Here is a 27,638-nt window from a genome sequence, read left to right as displayed (position 1 = left end):
AGTGCAAATAGACTCCTCAGTGATTTGGGAAGTGGTTTTTTTTTGCTGATGTGGCAGGTTGACTGCGGTTGACTTGATGAGTCAGTAGGTGGGACCAACATGTCATCCTTCGCTCTTCTCTCCCTCATATGTCTCTCTCCCCTTCCAGCATGGTGATGGTGCCCGGATCGGCCACTCCCAATCTTGTCTCACACTCGCAACTCTGGCAATGGTGTCCGGATTGGTGGCATACGGCAAGAAGCCCTCGACGGACCTCGGCCGGCCTCTCCTCCCGCCATACACAGCCTAGCGCCTACGCGCCACCAATGCTCATTTTCACCCCAGTCCTCGTCCGCCTCCACCCGTGTTGTGCCCTTACCTCCACGCGTTCTACCCTCTTCATGTTCCAGCTCCTCTTCCTCGCGCTCCACACCAGCCTCGCCTTCCTCTTCAACACTTCCGCGCCCATCACCTCTGTGGCCAAGCTCCGCATCGCCTACTTCCACGTCAACAACTCCCTGTTCCCAGCTGTGGACCTCACGCTCTGCTTCAGTGTCCGCAACCTCGGCCTCGTCCTCCTGCTTCGGTACTGCGCGGTATCCGCCGCTGTCTCCTACCACAGCCACCTCGTTGTCTTCACCAACATGAGCCCTGGATCTGCGCACCCTGGATGCAAGCTTGATGCTGGAGGTGATCTCATCACGTGAGGAAGAGGAAGACTGGAAGACTCAAGCGAAAGCAATTAGTTTACAAGGAAGAGGAAGACCTAGGTAGAGATGAAAACGGAGCGGGGATAATGCTCATATCATATTTGTTTTCATATTCTTTTGCTGGATATGAAAACAAATACGAATAGCTCGGATACGGAAATAAATACGAATTATCTCGAATACGAATAAGGATCGAATATAATTGGACATAAATATGGAAACATTTTTTTCTCGAACACGAAAACCACCTCAACTTCTAATATAAACAAATATCATCATATATAATTAGTTCATTTTATATAAAATATAGTATAATTTATAAAAATATTTAAAAGTTTCAATAATATTAATGGTGTGGACTAGTGTTAAGAGATGGACTAGTACTAAAATTTAGAAAGGTAGATTGGAGGTTGTAGCGATATAAAGAAATGGGGTATGACTCATGACTTCAGTGGATATCCGAATAGCACTGTTCACTGGATATCCATATCCGTCGAAAACCCTGATACCATATCCAGGAGAAAATATATGTATTTGTATCCGAATGTTAACAGTGAAATTTGGTAAGCCCCTAAGAGAATTATCACATCGCCAATAGTCGAATTCCTGCTATATTCGGTTAAGGAAATTAATCAATTAAACGAAGCTTATCCAGAAGTGACCGAGTTCAAGGAGGATGTGGCGCGGCAAGTTATCTATTAATTAGGAATAGTTTGTTAGTTTTCTTTTATCTTTAGGAAAGTGAGTTTAGCATCCTATAAGGACTTTATGCTTTCCTTTTGTCTTTAGAAAAGTTTCTTTCTTGTCCTACAAGGATTAGTATCTCCCCATGGGTATTAATATGTACACCCGGGGTCATTGTAAACTATCTTCACGATCAATACAATTCGGCGCATCGTCACTTTTTACCTTTTCTACTTTATTTTATCGTCCAGCGGGAATTGGCACTTGACGCGGGGCTGCATCAGCATTCGATCTCCAGTGAAGGGGTAAGCCAATGTTCCGCCGGCCCAAGCAATTGTCTCATCTACGTCAGCGTTGTTCAAGGCTGCACTAGTACATTTGACCTGTTGGATTGCTCCGATTTGGATGATATATTTGTCTACCTATTTATCATATGTCTTAGTTAATCTAGTCTTAGTATCTCAATTTAGCTCTATCGGTTGTCTCTCGCTTTAGGGTTTCTACCGATATCGGCTAAATCGTCTAACTAGATTAGATTAGCTAAGGCATCTACCACCCTAAATATCAGTCAACGGCTTGATTGTCTAGATATTGTATTTCTTTTCATACTTAGTGTTGCATCAATTAAGTTTGATCTACTAAGTCGTGTTTAGAACCATAATCCCTAGCCTGCTTTTTTACTGCCAATAAGGGTTTCATATCGGGGTTTCAGCTGATGAGTTATCTGGATGTTGCGTCGGTTGATAAGGATTACATATAAGTTGGATTTAGCCGATGGCAACAAAGATTTCACCGTTTAATCTAATCTGTGGATTTTATGACATCGGACTCTAGCTGATGTATGCTTTAACCTTTGGATCATTGATTATTCTCTCAGCTCATTATTAGCCGATTGGTTTCTACTTTATTATATTATTATTTTATTACATCATCATCAGCCGATTGCCTTTATATTGGTATTTACATCAAGTGTCAGAATATACATTGGACATATGGCCGACAGCTCGAAACCCTATTGCTGTCGGCTAGTATCGGCTATCGGCTGGAATTACTCTATCGGCTTGTCAGCCGATCGGCTATTTGATCTGCTGTTTACATATCTTGTCAGATGCAGGATCAAACTGACTGGCACGCCCACATCTCATCAACCTTTGGTCCAACACTGGAGCTAAGTAGATCTCCCAGGCAAGTGTGTGTTTTTCGCATAAACATCGAACTATCCCAGAATTATCCGCTCCAAAAGGTATCTATATTCGTTTTTCTTCGGAGCGGACGGAAACTATTCGCTCTGTTTTCATCCCTAGACCTAGACCTAGGGGGCTTATGTCCTCATTTCACTCTTTTTTATCGTACGAGATGCCCTTCGTGGACAGCGTGACGATGGTCGAGATCGAGCTTGGTCCTGTGGGCGTGCACGGACAGCGTGGCGTCACCATGCTTCCCTCTTCCCTCGTACGCACCAGCGGCCTCGCCTGGAGGGGTCAAATGATGGGGTTTTGGGTACGTTCTAGCCGCGCGGGAGGTGTTCCTGCTCAAATCCTTGCCTCCAGGGTGAGGGCCATAGATGTGTCCCTCACCTTGGAGTCTCTGATGGTCTCCGGTGATCTGTACTTCGTCGTTGGTAAGGATGGAGAAAAAGTATGTGTGGATTAATTTAAATTTGCTCGAAAATTTGTTTCAACATTTTGAAAATCTATTGAATTTTGTTTGGAATCAATTGTCAGGTTCCGGTGGCGTGGCTCGTCGGCAGGACTGGCCTGCTCTACTTCTCAGCGCACTGGTGCAGTCCATGCCGGAAATTCCTCCCTAAGCTCATCGAGGAGTACATCAAGATGAGGGAGGAGACAAGCAGTGACGTTGAGGTCGTCTTCGTCTCCAACACCGACGGGCAGGAGAAAAGGAATTGTCATGTGAGGCCCACCGCATATATTTTGTCATTTTTCTCTGACATGTGAGCCTATCAACAAAAACCTTCTAAACGGAGTTTAATTACACCGCTTTGTAAGACGGGAGAGATGTTATACCCGGATTCGGGGTTGAGCCCATCAACAAAAACCGCTTCCTAAACCGTCGAAGAAGTTTAGCTTTGATTTTACGACTCAACTATGAGCCAGAGATGAGAGAGTGAAAATATACCTATTTCCTTTTGGATGACAGCTCACATGGCAAGGTGGCCCAAGACCGAGAGGCCCTATTGAAGGTTTATGGATTGAAATGGGCTGAAAATTCCCAACATTAAGTTTACGATTTAAATGGGTTGAAAAACAATTTTCTAAACAGCCATTATGTAGGGTTAATACTAAAAGCAATCCCTGCACATTGAGGCTAGTGGTTTCCCCACTTTCTTTTCTCTAGTTTTATTATTCTTAGACGTTTTAGATAAGGTCGTGATAAAAAAAAGAACTTCGACTACCTATATCTTTTAATATATTTAGTTTGAACACACTATAACTATTTACTCTTCAGCCTTCCTATCAACTTGTGTTTTCAGACGTCTTGGTAGATGGTTTTCGCAATTTACAAAAATAACTCATTGGAAAAACTTTTAAGTTTTAATGAAACAAATCTGACTTATTATGGAATTAATTATGCTTATCTTGGTAATGATAATTCTCAAGGAGAAGGGAGTTTCCACTTTTTCCGGGGTGAAAGAAGCATTCTGACGACAAAGTTGGGGAAGAAAACAGAAAACTAAGGCCCTCTTTGTTTAGGCTTATAAGCCAACTTATAAGTCGAAAAGTCTAAGCCTAAACAAACAAACAGCTTTTCCGTTTGGCTTTTTTGAAGCCATAAGCCACTCTAACACTATTAAGCCAAAAGCTAGGTTGGAGAAATTTTTTTGGCTTATGTGAGGTAGATATATGACTCAACTACTAAACTTAGGACATTAAATCCACCGGCTTATAAATCATATAAGCCAATAAGCTGACTTAAAAGTCTAGACCAATAAGCCTAAGCCTAAACAAAGAGGGCCTAAAACTCATTTGATAAGTGAATAAGAAGATATATATATATATATATATATATATATATATATATATATATGTATATATATATATATATATGTATATATATATATATGTATGTATATATATATGTATGTATATATATGTATATATATATAGTCTTTGCAATTGGACACTGATGAATACGATAATAATCATATGTTATTCATGGAGATCGATATAAGAACACTGAGATGGCACAAGGACAATATTATTCTACCCCTGGTCAGGAGTAACAACTGCAACGCTTAGTTTTCTTAACCGATGCCATTTCAGCACTTAGAAGCTAATTAAAACATTATTAGTCTCTTACAAGGGTAGCAACAACGGATGATGGTAGCAGCATATATATGGAGCTAATTAAAAGCGGCAGAGAATTAATTATTGGAGATAGATAGATTGGACGAGATGACGCGGTTGCAGCTATGCTTGCGATAGCCATGTAGCTATATCAGTCGAAGCTTGGGTCATCGTTGCTCGTGTATCCAGCAACATCGTCAACGTCGTCAGCTGCAGCAGCAACGCCATCGTCAGCAGCAGCTCCATCTCCATCTTCGTCAGCAGTAGCAGCAGCAGCCGCGTTGTCCTCTTCCTCCGCCTGATAATCATTTTCTGCAACCAACTAATTGGCATTAATTTTGGATTGAAAAAGCAGTAATTAATTAACACATCCTCCAAAAGAGTGAAAAATAAAATGCAATCCATATTTGCAAGAATCATATAATTGATAATAAGCTAATTTGAGATCTTGCTTGATATGGAAGTAGTATATAGGAACGAGAAATGCTTGTGATTAATTAAGTTAATATACATATTGTTTCACGCACCATTCTGTTGTTCTGCAGGGACAATGTAGATCTTTTTCACTGTAGTGGTGAAAACCCTGTAACAATAATGTTAAATTGTTTTTAGATATAGTGTGTAATAATATTAAATTGATACTATTTTCGTCACGATGAATATGGTTATCAACTATCAGGTTCAAGGTAAGAAACTATAGAAGATCATCTACGGATAAAGATGAAATTAAAGGACTTACTCCCATGGGACATCACCAAGGAAGTAACGAACACCATCCATATCATCATACAAGAGGTCAAAGTCGCTGTCTATTGCACCATCTTCTTCCTTGTTCACCAAGCCTTCAAGTTCAAATGGTGACACTAAGAAATTGAGGTGTAGTTAATTAACAACCAAATATTACAAGGCTATATTCTAGTGTCGGAGATTGCTTATATTGCTGTGATATAATCAATAAATACAAGGTTGTTTACTATTCCACAAGTGTTTATACTTGTTTATAACTTGTAAATAATATTTTGTTCCAATTCAAGCAACCTTATTAATTTGTCAACCACCCTAGAAACACAAATTGGAACAATCTAGCTAGGTGAATAAAAACAATTGGAATTTGATGTACATATATTTAGACTGTAATAACTGATAATTAATTATTCATTCCCCATATATTTGCTATAGTCATGTTAAGACATGCTTCTTTCAAACAAGTGTAATAAGTCTATTAATTAGATCCAAAATGCATCATTATTTCTCCTATATGATAGGCACTTACAGCACAAATAACTTTATGAACAGATCACTTTTTATGTATGGATGCAATATATTGAAACAGACTTACTGGAATAGTTGTTGCCCAATTTTTTTAAAGTGAAGGACAAAGAGTCATAGTTGTTATGGAGAGCCAAATTGATCTTCCTCCCAAAGGGTTCCCCATGCATGAAAACCTTCACAAATCTTGATGGTGATAATCCTGGCTTCACCACAGGCTCAGCAGAAGCATTCCTATCCTTCATCCTACTCCTTATCAATCTGATTTGGTCTCTGAAAAAGGAGACAAGCATAAAACGTGGTTGTTAGATTGAACAACTTGTATCAAAGATATTAGAGATAGAAACATGATGGAAGTAAGCGGGGAAACAAAATTGAAGAGGAATAAAACTGCAAGATCTTAAGAGTTCTGCCTACATTATAATACAGAAACTCTATGAAAGCTGACCACAATAGGCTTACCTATTGGTATGCCAACAGGGGGTATTTATACTACACTGAAGAGATATTGGAGTTAAGGAATTAATAAGTGCATCTATTATCATCTAAAAAAATAGGTGCACTTATAATTGTTGCACTTCCATCCTTGGAAAGTATAGTATTTAAGAAAATGTATGTAAAGCTCATTCTACACTTGCTACCCTAAAGTGAAAAATTAGAGTCTAATACACACTATTCCACAATCATCATATTCTTGAAGTTAATTCTTCGCATAATGTTTAATGAGTAAAAAAAATTCTTGAGGTCCAAAGTGAAACTTTGACATAAAAATGTGGCCTAAATTACAATTCACTCACTTTAGTTTGTATCCTGGTGGTTCATATACCATCCTAGTGTTGGAAATATGAGCCAAAATTAGTAAAAAAAAAATCCAAGCAACTTCACATCATCGAAAGGATGGGGTGGTTATAAGATAAGTTTCCATTATCCCAAACTCTTAACAAGTATTTGAACCAAAAGGCAAAACAAACAAAATTGAGGGTTTGATTGGTTTTTTTATAATCCATTCAATGAGGGAGATACATATGTGTGTGACTAAAAATATAATATCCATTGATATATAGAGGGATGCAAATCTATCACCAAAATTAAATGTGTTTTTCAAACAATACAAGTATGTATTTTGTTTTGCAATTTTTTCTGTATGTTGCATTTATAGTACATATATCAATTGCTGACTTTCATGAATATAAAAATAGTTGCATGTTCTATCCTTTTGATAAAACAATATCTTTTGGATTTTCACAAGTCATTTCCCTTGAATTCTTTCTAGATATGCTAACACACTAAGATTTGTGTAGTAGTCCATAAATTGTGTTTGGAGGGGTAACGCACTGTTCTAGAGAAATATTACTTATGCTTTCTTTTGGTAGTAATAAATGCGTAAAAATTATCATGGTATCCTTACCTAGTTTGGAATTTTTCCCTTTTTATCCTAGTGATTAAATTCAACAGTTCCTACATGTAGCATGGCACAATCCCCACTTAAGCAAAAATCAACGCATTCAAAATATATATTGTACTTGTTTTGTTGGGTAGGGCACAACCTCACATCTCAACGAAACAATATAGCATAACAATATTTCTTAAAAGTAAATAGCATTGAATGAAAATGTAGATAGATATGATTATGTTGCCATCATAATTTAAAAAGCGTACGATGTGTTGGTCATATGTTTTTGTCAAAAAATGTATGGATCATATGAATTTTTGAGAGATATATGAAACAAGTATAGCAATAGTTTGTTAATATACTTTAATAATGCTCTCCAAGTTATTGCATACATTAAGTACAATGCCTACAATTGATCATAGTTAATCTACATGATTATGGCAGTCAACGTTTTTGACAAAGTCAACTTTGTTGGTTTGAAGGTAAAATAATATAAGCAACTATATGAAGAGAAACCAACTCAAGTAGATCTATCTGATAACAAAATAATAGCATAAAACAGATGTAATTATATAATATTATTGATATTAAAGGGAACACTACTACACAACTACAAAGCAAAACTATATAATGATGAACGACTATCCTCAACTGTAAGAGTATTCTAAAGAACTATGGTATGGGACATATATGCTAGTAATTAAGAGAGTAAATTTCACAAAACCCTAGGTTTTGAGACAACTACAACATAAAACCTCAGATTTGTTTCGAGGAACCCGAGATTTTGGGGCAAAATGTTTCAAGAAACCCCATGTTTAAATCAAATACTCATAATTTCATTATTATATATGATATATTTAGTATATACATTAGCAAACTCAAAATACATATACCTCTTGTGCACTTTATTGTCTTCCTCACTCTTGCATTACACCATTTAAAAAGTGCAACACAACCCCTTAATAGTTACACATTAACCAGTTCCTTAGACACATAAACAGCCATACTACCAATAACCAATGCTCGTTAAAATAAGTCCAACATGTATATTAGGAATGTCTCTTATTATTTTTTTAAAATTACTATGCATACATATATTAGTCAAAAAACCGATTTAAGCTTAAGCATGGGGTTTGTTGAAACATTTTGCCCCAAAACCTAGGATTATTCAAAACAAATCTTAATACCTGGGGTTTTGCATTACGGGTGCCTCAAAACCTGGGGTTTTGTGAAATTTACTCTAATTAAGAAGAATAACACATAGATCAAAGAGGATGCATAGAAAATATATGAACCTTTGCATCGGTGAAGTCCTTCTGAAGTAGGCTTTATATAGTTTGCCATCTATAATATGAAATAGCAACATTTGTTATCATACCTTGACACAACTTATTTTGATACAAACTAATTCAGAGATTATCTTGCCACCAAAAGTACCCACCCCACCCCTACCATGCCTCATCCCCAGCCTCCTGGTTGGCTCCTTCCCCAACTACGGTCAGACTATGCATGTACCATATTGCAATATCTCAAGAAATTAGAGGAAAATATAACTAGAACTGGTGTGTGTAAAAATATATCATACCTTGATGACGTTTCTCCTGATTCAATGTGGAAAAGATAACCTTTTCACAAAGAACATCCAAATTGTCCGATGGGCTTCTTCCCCACAACGATCAGACAAAGCGCACAAATAGATTGATGTGTAGGTTGCCAGCATTTTTTTTTAAGAATAGATAGAAATCCGACCTCTATATCCATATATGGCCAAACGTGATTGTGGGCCTCATAACTTAGGGACACAAAAAAAGCTAAAAGACTAAGAAAGAAAGGTAAAAGACTTACTTCAAATCTTCTTCTATGTCCTTGCTTTAACCTTACTCTATCCTTCTGTAGCAACAATTATGTTTTCTACTAGAAACTTTGGTATGAGAATGACCCTATTAGAAATGGATCATATGTTGCTTGCCAAGCTATATTGCACAGAAATCTCACAAAGACATAATCGCCACCAACACAATCACTCTCCGACCTCTTCCAACGCAACGAACAACCATTAATCATCACTTATTGCCCCTCATAGAGCTCCTTGTCGCATGTGGTCAAACAAACGAGGGATGAAAAGGATGGATCTAGCCCCCCTGCAACCACCATGCCCTCCCGCTGCCACCACTGCCTCCTTTCGATGGATCCAACTATGGACGCAGGGAAGGAAGGAACAAAATTATCCCTCTGCACCGCCATGCCGCCTAGATGCCATAGGCTTAATCAGCAATGGAGAGCACCCAACCTTCCAACCATGCCAGCACCCTACGTGCCATCCAATGGCTGGCTGACCAAGCATTGTCCACTTTGCTGCCACAGACGCCCTTTGGTTGGCAGCTCCACAAGCCACCTCGCTCCATCCACCGACCGACTTCCAACATTAGTAGGTGCCGCCGCCATCCTCACACGAACCAGCCAGCCTCTGCCACATGTGGACTAGCCTGCCTCCACCACCACAGTCCTCACAAGCGCTGGCCCTCCGCTAGGCAGCCACTATCGGTCATCCCTACTCTCACCATGAGCCAACTAGCAGTCGTAGTAGATCTGGATCTGGATCTAGAGAGAGAGAGAGAGAGAGCGAGCAAAAAAGGAGGAAGAAGAGAGGAGATGAAAAGGAGGATAGAGGGAGGAAGGGGATGGCACCGCCGCCAACACCATGCACTGCTGGTAGTAGCGTCGCCGCCAGGGACGAGATGGGATGGTGCGGTGGTGGTCTGGTGGTGTTTGGCGTCGCCTCCTTGGTCGCCCCTACGAGCAACATAGAAATAGGGGATGAGCCAGATAGATAATATTGATGAAACGTTAACAACAGACATATATAGGCATAGTTATCAATGCTCGGTAATTCCACCTCATGGGAATCATATCCAACTATATTGTGGAGGTAGTTAGGGGTGGCCAGGTTGACAAAATGAAGAACCATAACCTTATATTCTTCATCTTCACCACAAAACAAAATAAAGTAGTTATGTTTTTTTGCTGTAATTTTAACAAGGTTTGTGTATCCGCAAGCTAGGATGGTAATATATTTAAAAGACTCTAGGGCATAATAGCATATATATGTTTATTTTAAAACAAAAGATCAATGAAATTTTAGGATGTACCTCAAATGTATTGTATAGTTGATATTTGCTTGAGAAGTTATTATGTTTTGATATGTGACGATTTGTGGTAGAGAACACATTCTTCTATATATAGTAAAAGTGGAAACACACATAAGGTTTTCTCTTTTTTATAAGACAATTTGCCTCGCAATATAGAAATACTGTTAATAAAAAGTTGTTATGTTCTAGTCAAGTTGGATAAACTTGGTGTACTGTAATGGTAGTTGAAAAGAGTGGCCACAATATGTATAAAACCTGCAATCACCCATGTGAACTGAATATACAAAGTATTGAAGATTTATTTATGGCATGAATTAACGAACCATCTTACAACCTAGAACTTTTACATAAGTATGCATCCCCAAATTATTTAAACCCTTCGTATTTCAACATTGGTCCAGATTTATGATAGTTTTTAAAATTTTAAATTAACAAGCGACTTGGAAAATATATAAACATTGTGATAATTTCTTTGAATTATTTGTAACATATAAAGATCTGGTAATTAAGTTCAAAATAACTAATAATTGGAGTGCAAAATTAAATTGATATGAAAGAAAAGTCATTTTTGTAAGGTAAATAAATTTTAATTTATTATAAGTTAGGTTGTATGCTCACATGTCCAAAAGTGTTTCTTTTCAACAATTGTTTGAAGTCGTGTAGTAATTTCAGAAAATAAATGGCATTTCAGCTTGGTCTAAAGTTTCTGAATTTTGATAAACTACAAAGCCAAAGTTTTTTTCCATGAAATTGTGGGCCTGTGCACACAAATGTGCTTGTGTTACAAATAACTATTAGTAAAAACTATAATTATTCCCAAACTTTTATGCCACTTACTAATTTCAAAGATGCAAAAATCATTTTTGTCTCAAAATGCATGGGCGCATCAAAGCTTGCACCTCGCACAAAATCCCCTCTAAATTTAGGCGCAGGTTGAAAAGCCAATGGTTTTAATATTAATTGAAAGTTGTGGAGTGAATGTTATAGAAGTTGATTTTAATGTTAGTTTATGATTGTAAAATATACTTTTATGATAATAATCAGTTGGTATTCACTAAATTAAATCGATATAAGAGGACTGAGACTTTTTTTAAGAAGGGTTTTTTTTACCCGACCTCTATATCCAACTGGATATATGCATCCATTTTAAATTAGGAACTTAGCCACTTAAACAATCTAATCTGAAATTCGCTTCTATGGAGATTTAAACTTAGGACCTTGGGATGCTACTCAGGTTATTGCCCTTTCGCAAGAGGACTAAGATGGCACAAGGAACGATATTAAGCTAAGGCACTGGTGATCTGATTACCTACTGCATGCAATGCTTAATTTCCTTAACCGATGCCTTTTCAGCACTTAGATGTTATAATTAAATCGTACAATCTTAGCTTAGTTCATTTCTTACAAAGGGTAATGGAGGATGGTAGCAACATATATATCTATATGGGACTAAAAAAAGGACTAAGAATTGATTATTGGAGATAGATTGGATGACACTGTTGCAGGTATGCTTGCGATATATGGCCTTTAGCCTTAGTCGAAGCTTGGGTCATCGTTGCTTGTGTAGCCATGGTCATCTCCATTGTCAACTGCAGCAGCAGCGCCATCGTCAGCAGCAGCTCCATTTCCATCTACATCTTCGTCAGCAGTAGCAGCAGCAGCCGCGTTGTCCTCTTCCTCCTCCTGATATTCATTTTCTGCAACCACTAATTGGCATTAATTTTAAATAGAAGGCAGTAATTAAGACATCCTCCAAAATAGTGAGATAAAATACATTCTATATTTCCAAGAATCATAATTACTACTATGCTGTTTTGAGATTTTGCTGGTATGGACGGGGTAGTATAGGAACAAATGGATGAAATTAAGTAGTAATATGTTTTTCACACACCATTCTGTTGTTCTGCAGGAACAATGTAGATCCTTTTGACTGTAATGGTGAAAACCCTGTAATATAGTTTAAATTGTTACTATTTTAGTCACAATTAATATGATTATCAAGTTCAAGATAAGAAACAAATAAAAAATTCATGGATTAAGATGAAAGAACTTACTCCCATGGGACTTCACCAAGTAAGTAACGAACACCATCCATGTCATCGTACAGGAGATCAAAGTCATTATCTATGGCACCATCTTCTTCATTGTTCACAAAGCCTTCAAGTTCAAATGGTGACACTAAGAAATTGATGAAGAGTTAACAACAAAATAATTCAAGGTTGTTTTGTTGTGTCTGAGATTGCTTGTATTATTGTGTCATAATCAATTCATGGTTGATTGATACTGTATTCCATAATTTTATACTTGTTTATAACTTGTAAATAAGATGTAATTTGTTCCTCTATCTTCAAGAAGTATTAATTTGCCGACCACCCCAACAAATCAAATTGGAACACAATCTAGCTAGCTTGGTGAATTAAAAAAAAGGAATTTGAGATGCATATATTTTGATTGTAAAACTGATAAATTAATTTCCCAAGCTATATTCATGCTAAGATCTGCTTCATGAAAACAAGTATAATCAATCTATTAGATCCAACATGCATCATTTCTCCAATGTGATTCGCACTTACATATCCATTTATGTTTTATGCACAAACAACTTTATGAACAGACCATTTATTATGTATATGGATGCAATTTAAGGAAATGAGCTTATGGATGGCCAAATTGATCTTCCTCCCAAAGGGTTCCCCATGCATGAAGACCTTCACAAACCTTGATGGTGACAATCCTGCAAGCTTCACCTCTGGCCCAGCAGAAGCATTCCTATCCTTCATCCTACCCATCAGAGATCAATCCTGATATGTTCTCTGGAAGGAGACCAATATAAAATGTAGTTGTTAGATCGAATAACTTGTATTATATTAGAGACAGAAACATAATATGGAATTTAGTGGGAGAAACAAAATTGAAGAGGAACAAAAATGAAAGATCTTGTGCGTGTTGCCTACGTTATAATACTTAAACTTTATGAAAACTGACCACAATAGGTATACCTATTGGTCTGCCAACATGGGTATTTATACTACAGTGCAGGGATAACAGAGTTAAGGATTTAAAAAGTTCATCTATTATTATCTTAAAAGGAGGTGCACCTATACTTGTTGCACTTCCATCCTTGGAAACTATAGTATTTCAGGAATTATCTATAAAGCTCATTTTACACTTGCAACTCTACACTTTGAATTTCTAAAGTGGAAACTAGAGTCAAATACATGCTATTCCATGATCATCATCTTCCTAAAGTTAATGCTTCACATAATTTTTAATTTGTATTCTGGAGGTGCATATATCCTCCTAGTGTCAGAAATATGGAACCAAAAAAAATCCAAACAACTTCACATCATATGAAGGATGAGGTGGTCATCATAGAAGTTTCCATAATCCCCAAACTGAACAAGTATTGGAACCAAAGGTAAAATCAAAACATTTATGGGTTTGATTGGATTTTTTTGTGTAAACTATTAATTGGGGGAGATGTGTATGCGTGTGACTAACAATATAGTATTCATTGATTTATAGAGGGATGCAAATCTATCCCCAACAATAAATGTGTTTTTGAAATAATACAACAACATATCTTGGTTTGCAAATTTGTGTGTATATTGCATTTATGGTATATATATCAATTATTGACTTTCATGAATACAGTATTGGTTACATGTGTTCTATCCTTTTGATAAAACAATATCTTTTGGATTTTTCACAAGTCCTTTCCCTTGAATTCTTTCTAGATATGTTGACACACTATGATTTGTCTAGTAGTCTAGAAATTTGTGTTTATAGGGGTAATGCACTGTTCTGGAGCAATATTACTTATGCCTTCTTTCGGTAGTGATTAAATGCGAAGAAATTATCATGTATTCTTATGTAGTTTTTAAATTTCCCTTTTATTATAGTGATTAAATTCAACACTTCCTACATGTAGCATGAGACAATCCCACCTTGGCTAAATCAACGCTTTCAAAGTATGGTACTTATTTTTTTTGGAGAGGGCACAACCTCACATCTCAATGAAACAAAATAGAACAATAAAATTGATTATATGTAAATAGCATTGAATGCAAATGTAGATATATATGATTATGTTGCGTCATAATTTATAAAGAGTATGATGTATGAGCCATATGTTTTGTCAAAAAATGTATGAGTCATATGACTTATTAAGAGAAATATGAAACAAGTATAGAAATAGTGTGGTAATATACATCTTAAAAAATGATGTTCAAGTTATTCCATACATTAAGTACAATATCTAGAAATGATCATAGCTAATCTACATGATTATAACAATCAATTAATTTGATAAAGTCAACCTAGTGGGTTTCAAGGTAAATAACATATGCAACTATATGAAGAAAAACCAAATCAAGTAGATGTGTCAGATAGCAACAACAATAGCATCAAAATATGTAATTATATCATATCATTGGGATCCACGATTTACTATGTCTATCCTCAAATTTATGAGTATTCTAAAGAGAGCTATGATATGGTACTATGCTAGTAAACAAGAAGAAGATGTAGAGAGAAGAAGCATGGAAAATATAAGAACCTTTGCATCACTGAAGTCCTTCTTGAAGAGGCTCGATATAGTTTGCCATCTGTAATATGTAATTGCAACATTTGCTGTCATACTTTGACATAACTTATATTGAATCAAATTAATCCGGAGATTATCTTACCACCAAAAGTACACCACCTCCAACCTTCTCCCGTCCCCACCCTTCTGGTTGGCTTTCTACCTCACAATGGTAAGACTATGCATGTACCATATTGCATTATCTCAGGAAATTAAAAGAAGATATAACTAGAATTGGTGTGTCATATGTCATACCTTGATGACATTTCTGCTGATTCAATCTGGAAATTACAGCTTTGCCACAAAGAACACCCAAATTGTCTAGTGTGCTTCTTCCCAACAAAAATCAAACTATGTGTACCATACTCCACTATCTTAGAAAACACTACTAGATTGAGGTGTAGGTTATCTAGTGTTAAAAGCATGTTTTTTGGGGATAATAAATAGAAATCTGACTTTTATATCCTCAAATGGATATACACAGCCAAATGTGACAGGCAAGAGTACTTAGACTAAGTCTCATGACTGAGGAACATAACGAAAAAAGAAAGAAAGAACGATAAAAGACTAAGAAAGAAAGCTAAAAAACTACAAATCTTATTCTATGTCATTGTTGAATCCTTGTGTAGTAACAACCTGCCACATCGCTTGTCTACTTAGAAACTTTGATGTTTGAATCGTCCAGCCAGAAATCGGTCATATGTTGCTCTATAAACTCTATCACAAAAACCACACTCAGACATCATCAGCACCAATACCACCACTCTCTGGCCTTCCTCCAAAGCACTGAGCAACTCAGCCCTCCTCGTGGGGCTCCCCATCACACATGGCCAAGCAAAAGAGGGAGGGAAGGGGCGGATCTAGCTCTATCTTGCAACCGCTGCTGCCTCTGCTTTTTGTTGACCAAGTGTGATGCTATAGCCATCCATCGGGGTCAGTCGACCCCAACAATTTCCTGTGTACCTCTCGTACCACTCTTAATTTCTAGTGACAATGTTTTGTTAAAGCATAATTAACAATTAGGAAAGATACTATAGCAAGCAATAGATAGAAAATAGCTAGCGGTAATGATTCTTCAAAATATAGAGCAATTCGTCGAAAGAAAAATACCCCATCTGATGGAGAAAATTCTAGCAGAGCTAATGGTGCATCAAAAACACCAGTTAGTAGTGACCCCATCGACCATTTATCCTGGCTTCACCCCTACAGCTGATGGATCTGGCTGTGGATGTAGGGAAGGAAGAAGCGGAATTATCTCGCACTGCCACCATGTACCACCATACCGCCAAGATGCCGCAGGCCTAGTCAGCAACGGAGAGCAGTTCAACCTTCCAAAAGGCGGGCACCATACGTGCCATCCGATAGCTGTCCTACTGGTCATTATCCCCTTTGTTGCTATCATGGTTCTTTGCCTAGGCGGCTCCATGGGCCAAGCCAACAATTGGATATCCACCGGCCGGCTTCCTGCATGAGCTGGTGCCGTCGCTATCCTAATAATATGCATGAGCCAGCCTCCACCACCACCAATGTCATGAAAAGCGTTGGCTCTCTGTTAGGTAGCCACTACAGGCCATCCCTATTGATCCAACCATCGGCCGACCAGTCTCCCCATAGGGCGCTCCTCTCTCTGATCACCGGTGGATCTAGATCTGGAGAAGAAAGAGAGAGAGAGAAAGGAAAAAAAAAGGAGGAAGAAGAGGGAAGAAAAATAAGAAGAGGACAGAAGGAGAAAAGGGTGCAGTGCCGGCGGCGGTGTTGCTGCCGCCGATGAGGTGGACTGGTGCGGTGGTGTTTCGTGGTGTCAAGCATCACCTCCTGGGTCGCACCTGGGCGACATGGGAATGGGGGATGCAGCCAGATAGATAATATAGATGAAATGTTAATAAGAGACATATATAGGCATAGCTATCAATGCTTGTTATAATGGATCTCACCTCATGGGAATCATATCCAAAGTATCATATGGATGTAGCTAGGGATGACCGGGTGGACAAACTAAAAACCATAATCTTATAACCTTTATCTGCACCACACAACTAAAGAAAGTACTTACATTTTTAAGGTTAAGCTATGATGGTAATATATTTTCATGACTCTAGAGCATTAATTAGCATGTATATGTTTATTTTAAAACAAAATGGGTGTACCTCAAATAAATTGTATAGTAGATATTTGCTTGAGAAATTATTATATTTTGATTTGTGGTAAAAAAAACACATCTATACCTACTTAAAAAATACATAAGTATTCTGGAATTTATTGTTTGTCTGTCCGTCATCCCACGTCACCGTGCATCTAATCCCATTCACAGCGCGCCTCCAGCCCTGCATGGGACGAACCCTAGTGTCGCCACCATGTCAATTTGCCTCACCGTACGTTTCCTCCTCCAATTGATTAAAAAATCAATTCCCCCCTCCTCCTCATTATTTCCACCATGATTTCCCCTTTTAATTCGGCATTAATTTACAAGATTTAATTGATTTTCAATGATGGCCGGCCAGCGAGCTTCCCTTGCCTTTTTCCCTGAAGTTTGCGGATTTGTTCCGATTTTGGGGAAAACGGAAAAAGAAGATTGTGTGGATCAAAAGCCCTCAACCAATTTTGGGAGATCGAGAGTATTCGGCCAGATTTGATGGGAAGAATCGGCTCCGACATCGTACGGGCACGTGATGGGACCGTATTCGGAGGTTGAAGATGCCAGCTGTGCTAGCTAGGCCTGCGGTTCCACTCTTGGGCTGCGTGTAGAGAGGCAGGCCGAGTGGAGGGAGGTAGCGGACTGGATTGGAGCTAAAAAGGAACGAATGAATGGGATATCGGTCCAAAACCAAGGAAGGATTTTCATTAACTTTTTTAGTTATAATTAATAGCGATCTTAATATTTCAATTTGTTTTTCAGCTCCTAATAGTTGTTGTACCACTAAAAAACGCTTTTACCCGTTGTAATGCACGGGCATTTTTTTTCTAGTTCTATAAATATAGGTAAAAGCGGAAACGCACAAAGGATTTTTTTATAAGATATTTGCCTTACAAAATAGAAATTAAATAACAAGTGATTACATTTAACCGAGTTGGATAAACTTGGTGTAAATAACAAGTAATTGGAAGAGTTGTCACAATATTTATATAACCTACAATCACCGAAATCAAGTGAATATTTGAAGTATTGAATATTTATTTGTAGCATGAATTAACGAGGCATCTTACAACCTTTAACTTTTACATAAGTATGAAAAACAACCCAAAACTTCTTAATTGTAAACTGTGTCCCCAAATTATTAAAGCCATTCATTTTTCAACATTGGTCCATATTTAGAGTAAATTTCAAAAAACTACATATACTTTGGCCAAACTATCAGAAAACTATAGATTTAAATATGTATGTCACATAACTACAAATTTAACACTAAATTTAAGGCAAAACTACAGATTTAACATCGTATCACACACTATAGATTTAGTGGTGAAGTTATCAAAGAAGTACAGATTTAGAGTTTATATTCATATCACTATCGAGGTTACAAAAGTTGCAGTTTTGTGATAAAGCTAATGTTATATACGTAGTGCTATGATACGATACCTTAAATATATAGTTTTGTGAAAAATATGGTGTTAAATCTGTAGTATTATGACATATTGATAAAAGTACATGTAGTTTTCTGAAATTCGGTGCTAACAGGGTGATTTAGCTAAAGGCTAATACTTCCTCCGTTTCATAATGTAAGTCATTCTATCATTTTCCATATACATATTGATGTTAATGAATCTAGATATATATATATATATATATATATATATATATATATATATATATATATATATATATTATTACCATTAATATGAATGTGGGAAATGCTAGAATGACTTACATTGTGAAACGGAGAGAGTACAGTTTTTAAAATTTTAAATTAATAAGCGACTTAGAAAAAATATATAAACGTTATGATAAGCTTTTTGAATTATTTGTAACATGTAAAAGTTTGTAATTAAGTCCAAAATAATGAATAACTAGCTTGCAAAAAATAGAAATTGACCTAAAAGAAAAACCATTTTTCGTGAGGTAAATAAATTTTAATTTACTATAACTAGTTTCCATGATCCAATGTGCAATAATGTTTTTCTTCAACAGTTATTGTCATTTAGTAATTTTAGAAATTAAAATATCACAGCCACCTTGCACCAAAACCTCTCTAAATTCAGGTGAAGTTTGAAACGCTAATGGTTTTAATATTTAATTATAGTTGTATGATGCACATTGTAGACGATGATTTTGATTGATGGTTTATTGTAAAATATATACTTTTACGTACACACTGTACAGTCAATCGAGATTTTATTTGTGTCTTGGTATAAATCAGAGGTACACACTGTACAGTCAATGCAACTATTTGAACGTACAAACATATAACATAACAGAGCTGCAACTTAAAAGGATGGAAAATATAGCAAGCAAGAACGTAGTTAATTATTAGACGAGTCTTATCCACTTTGTGTAGACATACTGAATCCGTGTCTAGTACATTTTTCAGAGTACTTACCTAATATGCCCGCAAAATTGTATGCACAGTGATCAAGAAGCATTTTAACATGCATCCGTACATTATAAACCTACTCTTCGAAGATAGCTTATTATAATACAAGATGAACAGCACAAGTCGAGAGCTATATATGTCAGATCATGAGAAGTGCATATTGTAGTATATGCAGAGATCAACTTGCTTTTCAGGTGCCTTCAGTTATCTATTGCATCTTCAGTTTCTTTCCTTTTGGCGATTTCAGCATGTTCTGCAAAGTAATTGCACAGCAAACACATAAAAGAAGCATTTCAATATGGAGCTTTTGGAAGCAGCATGCATATCCAGACAAGAGGTCTGTAGGTACCTTTGTTTCTGGGTGCTGGGTTTTTGGCGATGTATAACCTTTTTGCTGATGCAAGGAACAACCTACAAAATTGCACAGTTACTTGGGCATTTTAAAGTTGTTGTATATTCGAAAACTAATTGTGTAGTAAGGTTTTCTCCTTTTACATCTTATTAATTATGAATGTGCAAACAATATTAATGAACTAGTGAGTCAGACATAGTAACATATTTCCCTCATGAGCCCCAAGAATGTTATTGCACCCTTATACGAGAAACATTTTATTACACTTTCGATATTATTATGGTTGGCATTTGTGAAGTAACAAATTAACATGAAACAATAACTTGTACATGAGACAACAACTTAAGTGAGATGGATTACTTTGTAACAACAATAGTGCATAAAAAAGTTATCAATTATTTTAACAAAAATACTTACTCCCATGGGACATCGCCAACAAGCATTCGGTCGCCCTCAAAATCTTCATATAGAAATATGAACTCGTCACTTTTAGCACAATCTTCTTCTCCCTTATTTGTGCTTGAATAATCTGCGGCTGAATTTTGTGAAATGAAAAAGAACTTAGTGTTTTGAACAATCATTATAATACCTTATATTAGTAGTACAATAAAAAAAATCCAAAAGCAATATAGCATTCACTTCATTACTTGGAACATTTTTTACTTAGATATTATTTCTAGCCAAGTCATTATAGGTTGGATGTTCCGTGTACGCATAACCTTCGAAAAGGGTAGGGAGCTTATGCAAATTACTATAGAAGAATAGATTTGATTTAATTTATAAAAAAACCTAGACTAGAAAAACTTACAATGGCATAGTTAATTAAAGGTAAATGAATTAAAACCTAGCACAATCATGGGGTAATCACGAGGGCCGAGATGGTTGATTCTTCTAAAAACATGCAAGATATAAATTAACTATTGAGTTGCAAGATATTATTGTGACATGTTCATTCAAACAAATGGAGAAAAATGAGCAAATAACTCTTGAGAGGCTAGTTGGACTAGCACAAATTACTACAGAGTTTGAAGAACTTGTTTGACTGCTCAAGGGGTGACCTGTAAATTCAATTGGACCTAAACAATTAGCATGCTCTAACCTTCCTTAAAAAGACAAAACCTATGACTCTATGAGGTGGGACCAAACTATGTTTAGTTTGCTCATGTCACATAATACGATTCATGGGCCATGTCTGCATTTTAATTAATTCTATCTTGGTCACGGGACCAGAATCATTTTAATGTGTTTGGTATCTACCCTAAATCATACACATAACTAACTCTTCCTATTTCCCTTGGAGTATATATTATATATCTATGGGGTTAAAGAACAGATAGATATGATACCAAGGCACTATGTAGATAGAGTTGAAATATGGGGTACTCAGAATTTAATGAGATCATGATATATCACTGGTTTTCAACTCTTAATTAGAGCGTTTATTAGGGAGTGTATTTGTGGAGGTGTGAGTGTGGTGTTGCGAGTCTAGTGATACGTGTGCGTGTGTGTCTATCCAGTAATTAAAAAAAAAGTAAAAAGAAATATAGGGTACTCACGGCAGAAGAAATTATGAGTCATCTTGGTGAGGACCCGACAGAGGGAGTCGTAGTTGCGGTGTGCCCTGAGGTTGATCTTCCTGCCCACCTTGTACCCATCCATGTGCACCTTGGCAAACATGTTCAATGTCCTGCTGGCCTCGGTCGCCGCCGCCGCCGCCGCCGTGGTTTCGTCGGCGGCGAACATCGCCGTTGCTTGTGTCGGTCTGTCCGGCTTGACGGCGGCAGTAGTGTCGGGTTTCAGGACATTATTTATGGTGGCAACGAGGTTACGCCTGGATGTGTGCACCGGTGGCCAGCCAACTGCCGCCGGCAGTGAAATCACGGTCGCGGCAGCTCTAAATGTTGCAGAAAAAATATATATTCAGTGTCAAAGAAAACAACTTTGTGCAGTAATTTAGCACAACGTACTATGAGCAAATGTATTTATGGAAGCCTTTAATTTAAAAGAGATGTTTTAGGATGAAATTATTTTTTTCCTTTCAAATATATTTGTACAACTCAAGGACAAGTAGACATGAGTAAAATTGGTCCAGAGATTAACAGCACAACATCAAATAATCATCTTGAAATGGGCATTGCTAGGGGCAACAAGTGATTTTTAAAACCTTGCATTCAAATTCTCTGTCTTAAATTTAATTTTTGCATGAACTAATTTTTTTTCCTGAATTAATTAAATGGAAAAAAATATGTTCACATCAACCACACAGATGTCCAATTATTAGAGCACACATCCATATAGAGACAGAAAAGTCGTTTTACCAAAAAGACTGCACTACACTGCCTACAATCAAGCAATCCATGCTACCCTCATCATTGCTGCTCCCCTGCAGTGAAAATTCCCCTCTTGTAGGCCCAACCATTTTGTGCATGCACCTTTTCTTTTTCCCTTTAATTTGGAGAGGAACTATTAGTATTCTTCTCGTCCCTCTAATCTCAAATAAATATAGGTTGTTTTACAGTAGTGCACATGAATTAAGAAATGTTCAAATGATTTTATTGTGCTACGATTTTGCTAGTATTATACTTTGGAAGTGATACCTTATTTATACAGAGTGTGACATTATTTAGCAAGGGCATAAAAGGAAAAAAAAGATATGCATGGCAGAAGAGTGGATAACTCGATCTAAACCAACTTACAATTAGAATCATATGGAGTACTCCCTCTGTTTTAAAATATAAGATATTTTAGGTGGATGTGATATATTTTAGTATAATAAATCTGGCTAGAGAGTATGTCCGGATTTGTTGTACTATAATATGTTACATCCACTCAAAATCTCTTATATTTTTGTTTATTTACAAATTTAATTACAATATATCTTGGTAGTACCCTTCTAGTATCGAGGTACCTACAGCTACAGGAAATTAATACTACAAAGCATGGCAGGACTGTAAGAAATCTCTTTACACATTCATTTTGCAGGGGTGGAGAGCTACAGTACATCAGCCAGAGTGAGCCGACCCCGACGACCTCCAGCGAAATCCATGATTATATTGTTTTCTAGCTCTGCCCAGCTCATTAGCATTCCGAAAGCATACTTTTCGTGTGTGTGTGTGTGTGTGTATACACTAATATATTTATTCTATTCACTCTGGATATATAAGGTTTTCAGTTGTGTTACCTTGTTTTAATTCCTAATAAGGAGATACTTCAAACATGGAGAAATTACATACTTTTTCTTGTAAAAAATCAATGCCAGAATCAAGATTAGCCCTGACGGCTGCTAATTTTACAGACGTGCACGCAGTTACCTGTTGGGGAAATTCGAATTTAATTTCTTGACAAGACTATTACACATTTCCTTGTTTCTATTACTTACACAACAGTTTTTTCAATCAGAATAGATATTTATCTTTGTTTGAAAAAAGAGTGAAAATGCAAAACCAAAGAGCTAACGTGGTGTGTTTCTTTTCAAATTTATTTTGACTAGGTATAGAGGATAAAGTTGTTTGAAGTATAGCATTAGTGTAAACCTTAGCTAACATTCTTCATTTCCATTTATGAACATAAAAGGCACCATGAGCTAAACATAATAATACAACAACAAAAATGTCTTATATAGAGATATTTTTCTAATACTGCATAGGCATATTTTTCCAAATGCCCCATAAGTGACTTTTGTTGAATTCTCTCTACATACGAAAATGTAGTTTATAAAATGTTTTTGTGGGGTATTTTTTATGTCTATAAGACAGTAGAGATATTTTATAGAGTCACTAAATTGTACCGCAACCATAGCAAACTACTGTAAAATAAAAGAAAAAAATATATATTTACATGCTATTGCCAATCCTTAAACTTGAAACCTCATGAGAAAATTATTTTTATCTTCATTGCACTAACCGTTTCAATCTCATCTTATTACTTGAACATATAAATATATATATACAAGTAGTTTTATAATGGAAGTAAAACTTATATAAGTTTCCTTTTGCTTAAAATGCTGTACTATATGTGATGCACCGGCCGGTGTGTTAATTGGCTGAATACATCTAGATGTAGAGGCTAGATTAAATTTTAGTATGAAAAAAAAAAGATTCACCGTGCTACCAAGTAGAGTGATCTTGTCATATGGACGTTACATGCATGCCATGAACTAGTCCTCCGTGCACACAAAAGAGAATCTATTCGCAATCATTTCTAAATGTGTAGTTCTAACCCCACGAGGATCTGCAAAATACTTAACTATGAGTGGTGCAAAATGTTCATGATTGCAATCATTCGTTGTACGTGTAGGTCAATTAGAATCTGCTCTCCCCTTCAAGTATGTAGAACTAGATTATATCTTGGTTACACAAATATACTCTAATCAAGTAGCAATATATTACTGAAGAGAAAACATAATACTCCCTCCATTTTCAGAATGTAAGATGGGTTGGTTTTGTCATAAATTAAATTTCTTCAAGTACATACCAAGTTTATGAAAAACTGTACTCTCTCCGTCTCAAAATATAACATTTTTTCGGTGGATATATGGTATCCAGATTCATAGTACTAGAATATGTCCCATCTACCTAAAAGTTGTTATATTTTGGGAGAGAGGTAGTTGCAATATTTTGAATGCAAAAAAATATATATTTATAGAAACATAACAAAAATTTAATGAAATAAATTTGGTGTTATAAATATTGTTACACTTTTCAATATGCTTGATTAAACTTAAAGAAGTTAAATTTTGACTTAGGAAAAAACCAAAACTAATTATACTCTGAAAAGGATGAAGTATATATATTCTTAGGTGATTAGCAAATGTCCATAGAAGATCAACACGGGCCACAAGAAAAATATCTATTTAATTTGTGTAGTTTCCAGCAAGATCACTCTTTTGAAATATGTTACATGCATGCCCATCTCTAGAACATTTTAGATCGATGTGTTTAATTAGCACTTCAGCTAGGTTTGCAGTGCCGAACAAAAAAAAACTACATTTTGGCTCAATCTCAAGTCTCAACCATGCAGATGCATCATGTGTACATTCATGCACGTATATATTAATGTACTTTATTTGCTGCTACAATTAAACTGAATCTTACTGTAACTCTACACTCAGCTCTGTCCAACGTACATATAATTTTAACTAACACTTTAGTTAATCAGTAAAATATAGTGAAGTATATCTCAGTCTCACCTTGGCATGTACGTCGTCGCCGGCGGCAGCCTCGCGACGCCGCTCCGCTCCTGCTCGGCGGCGGCCTTCTGCTGCCGGGCGGCGAGGCTCCACGGGTGCATGAATCCCGTCGGGCTCGGCATGAACGCCGCCGTCCAGCTGCCGCCGCCGCCGCCGCTCGCCGTAGTATTGTCATGGCTACTCCCCCCATGCCCAACGCCAAGAACTCCTGCAGTGAGCATGCCACTGCCCATGCAGCCGCCGCCGTCGCCGCCGCCGCCGCCGCCGCCGCCGTAGCAGCAGCTGCTGGCCTTGGTGCCAGCGTCGCCGCCGTGTGACAAGGAGATGCCGAGGCTGAGGTCAAGATGGCTTGCTGCTTCCTTTGCCTTGTTGATAGTGGTTGTAGCAGCAGTGATGCTGCTGCCGCCGCCATCTTGACTCCTCCCAAGAGGAGGTGTTTCAAATGATATAAGATTCATCATAATGATGGATTAATTCCTCAGATTGATAAGACTAGTTTCAAGATCAAGATGAAGAAGAAGTAGAAGCAAGCTAGCTAGCTAGAGAGAGAAAAAAAAAGCAATGAAGAGTGAGTAGTGTTAGTTGTTGTTGTGGGGAGAATGAATATGTAGGAAGAATATAAGATGGTGCACTAGTGGTTGATGAGAGATCAATGGAGATGTGTGCATATATATATGTAGCTATATAGATACATAGATGTGAAAAGAGTGTGGGCAAAAGAGAGAGAGATGGGAGGAGCTAGCTAGCTAGCAATGATTTCATACAAGATTTTGTGTAAAAGGATGGGAGTATGATGATCGATGTGTGCAAGGTTGGGAGATGTAGATGCCATATGTGTGTGACCATGCTAGGGTTGTGGTTCCATCATGTTGTTTTATATGTACCTAGATAGCCATCAATCACGCTTTGTTGTTTCTTATACGGGGACGGCTACAATACAACTAAAAGCTCAGGGACAAAAAAATGCCAGCAACACGACGATATTGGTGACATGAATACAAATGGAACTGGAAGTAGGCGACAAATTGAGAGAATTATTATAATATAATTAATTAACACCATAATGCGAGCTATACTATTTTTTAGAAAAAAAATAAATCCAACCTCTACATCGAAAATATATTCCACACGCTAGCAAGCTTAATTTAATGTTAAATACATAAAAAAAAATAGGCTCATGCAATTAAAAATATAACGATACAAGAATTTAAATGTTCCATGATTAAAATTAATACTAATTTTCCTCACGATTGTTTTTGTCAATTTGTCTTTAAAAATAATTTATCTGCACTAAACATAAATAATTTCTCTCTAATATTGTGTACAGAATTAACACAATTAATTAAGGTTATTTGTATCTTCTTGAAATACACTGTACTGGAAATCTCAGCATATGTATATGTACCAGGAACAAGCTCCTTTAATTTGCATCTAATTTTTGGGAGTGATTGTGTTTTCTTGGCTGCCATGGATGTGCATGGAGCTAGCTGGCTCGTGGTGGGGATGAAGCCATCATCTCCTCCACCAAGGTGCAGTACTTGTTGTCCATTCCCCTTTAATTATTGCTTGCAACCCCAACTTTGCACCGGGAATTTCCAAATGGGAGAGCTCCAATACATATGCACAGATATGATATGATCATACTACACATATACCTGCATATATATGTGCATGCATGCACTCACTACTAGCTATATATAGTCTACTGTAGATGTTCAATTTTCCAACAAGATTTCATATATCTTTTACAAAAAGAGATGATCTGGAAAATAGTATTTTAATGGTTTGGTTCTTGATTCCTGAACTTTGTTTATGGCCATATATATATATATAATCGTGTGATGGACGTTGCATGCTAATCTGATCTTGTAATTCTATATGTATGGAAAATATATATTGTTCTAGGTTCTTGAAGACCTTTGTTGTCCTTTGTGATCCTTTAGTTAGGATACGGTGTGGTGATTATTGCACGTGTTTGTAATGAGTGTGTGTAGCTACAAATTAATTAACATATATAAGCCGGCAATTGTTAATGATTAGTCCCCTAGATGAGAGTCTAGAGATGGGATGAGAATGGGATATATATGGCCGGCGCATATATATATCAATTAACCAATCTCATGGAGGAATAAGTTTTCTGTATATGTGGAAAAATGCACTTAATTAATTGCCGATGGTGATAGTTCTTTGCGCTGGCCTTTTCTTTTGATAATGGAAGCATATTCCCAGCCTACTCACCAACTTTTTTTAATGAGATATTGATGTTCTCACTGTACATCATGAGATCTACTACATTTGTTCCATAAAAAAACAAGCATATATAGAACGGGATGTGACACACTTTTCAAATTTGCAGTACTAGAAATATATATTACGTCCCACACTAGATTTGGTTTTTATGGAATAGAGGGGATTTGTATGTTGATCTACTATCTAGTTATATATTCGGTGTTCTACTCTTCTCTTGTAATTAAAGCAAGTGACAATGTTTCTCT

General features: G+C 36.8%; 3 protein-coding genes and 1 pseudogene across 3 annotated transcripts; 1 reads left to right on the top strand and 3 right to left on the bottom strand.

Annotated features, from left to right (window-relative positions):
- Positions 1-2,963: 2,963 nt before the first annotated feature.
- Positions 2,964-3,355, top strand: LOC127754065 (probable nucleoredoxin 1-2). Its single transcript, XM_052279528.1, has 2 exons — positions 2,964-3,011; positions 3,098-3,355. The coding sequence occupies exons 1-2, from the start codon at positions 2,964-2,966 to the stop codon at positions 3,326-3,328; spliced, it is 279 nt and encodes a 92-aa protein (XP_052135488.1). The 3' UTR covers positions 3,329-3,355.
- Positions 3,356-4,829: 1,474 nt separating this feature from the next.
- On the bottom strand, positions 4,830-6,192 carry LOC127754240 (putative auxin-responsive protein IAA29). The gene is made up of 4 exons (XM_052279729.1): positions 6,018-6,192; positions 5,418-5,541; positions 5,206-5,261; positions 4,830-4,990 (listed from the first exon to the last, which is right to left on the bottom strand). The coding sequence occupies exons 1-4, from the start codon at positions 6,190-6,192 to the stop codon at positions 4,830-4,832; spliced, it is 516 nt and encodes a 171-aa protein (XP_052135689.1).
- A 5,830-nt stretch (positions 6,193-12,022) lies between these two features.
- LOC127754204 (putative auxin-responsive protein IAA29) lies at positions 12,023-13,269 on the bottom strand (annotated as a pseudogene).
- Positions 13,270-19,516: 6,247 nt separating this feature from the next.
- Positions 19,517-25,978, bottom strand: LOC127753802 (auxin-responsive protein IAA27). The gene is made up of 5 exons (XM_052279228.1): positions 25,144-25,978; positions 21,512-21,849; positions 20,373-20,490; positions 19,953-20,014; positions 19,517-19,856 (listed from the first exon to the last, which is right to left on the bottom strand). Exons 1-5 carry the CDS (start codon positions 25,602-25,604, stop codon positions 19,804-19,806), a joined length of 1,032 nt encoding a protein of 343 aa, XP_052135188.1. The 5' UTR covers positions 25,605-25,978; the 3' UTR covers positions 19,517-19,803.
- Between the last annotated feature and the right edge of the window lie 1,660 nt (positions 25,979-27,638).

This window comes from Oryza glaberrima, chromosome 11 (genome assembly GCF_000147395.1).
Source record: "Oryza glaberrima chromosome 11, OglaRS2, whole genome shotgun sequence".
NCBI lineage: Eukaryota > Viridiplantae > Streptophyta > Magnoliopsida > Poales > Poaceae > Oryza > Oryza glaberrima.
Note: the sequence above shows the minus strand (reverse complement) of the source record. Positions and strands in the feature narration are given on the sequence as shown.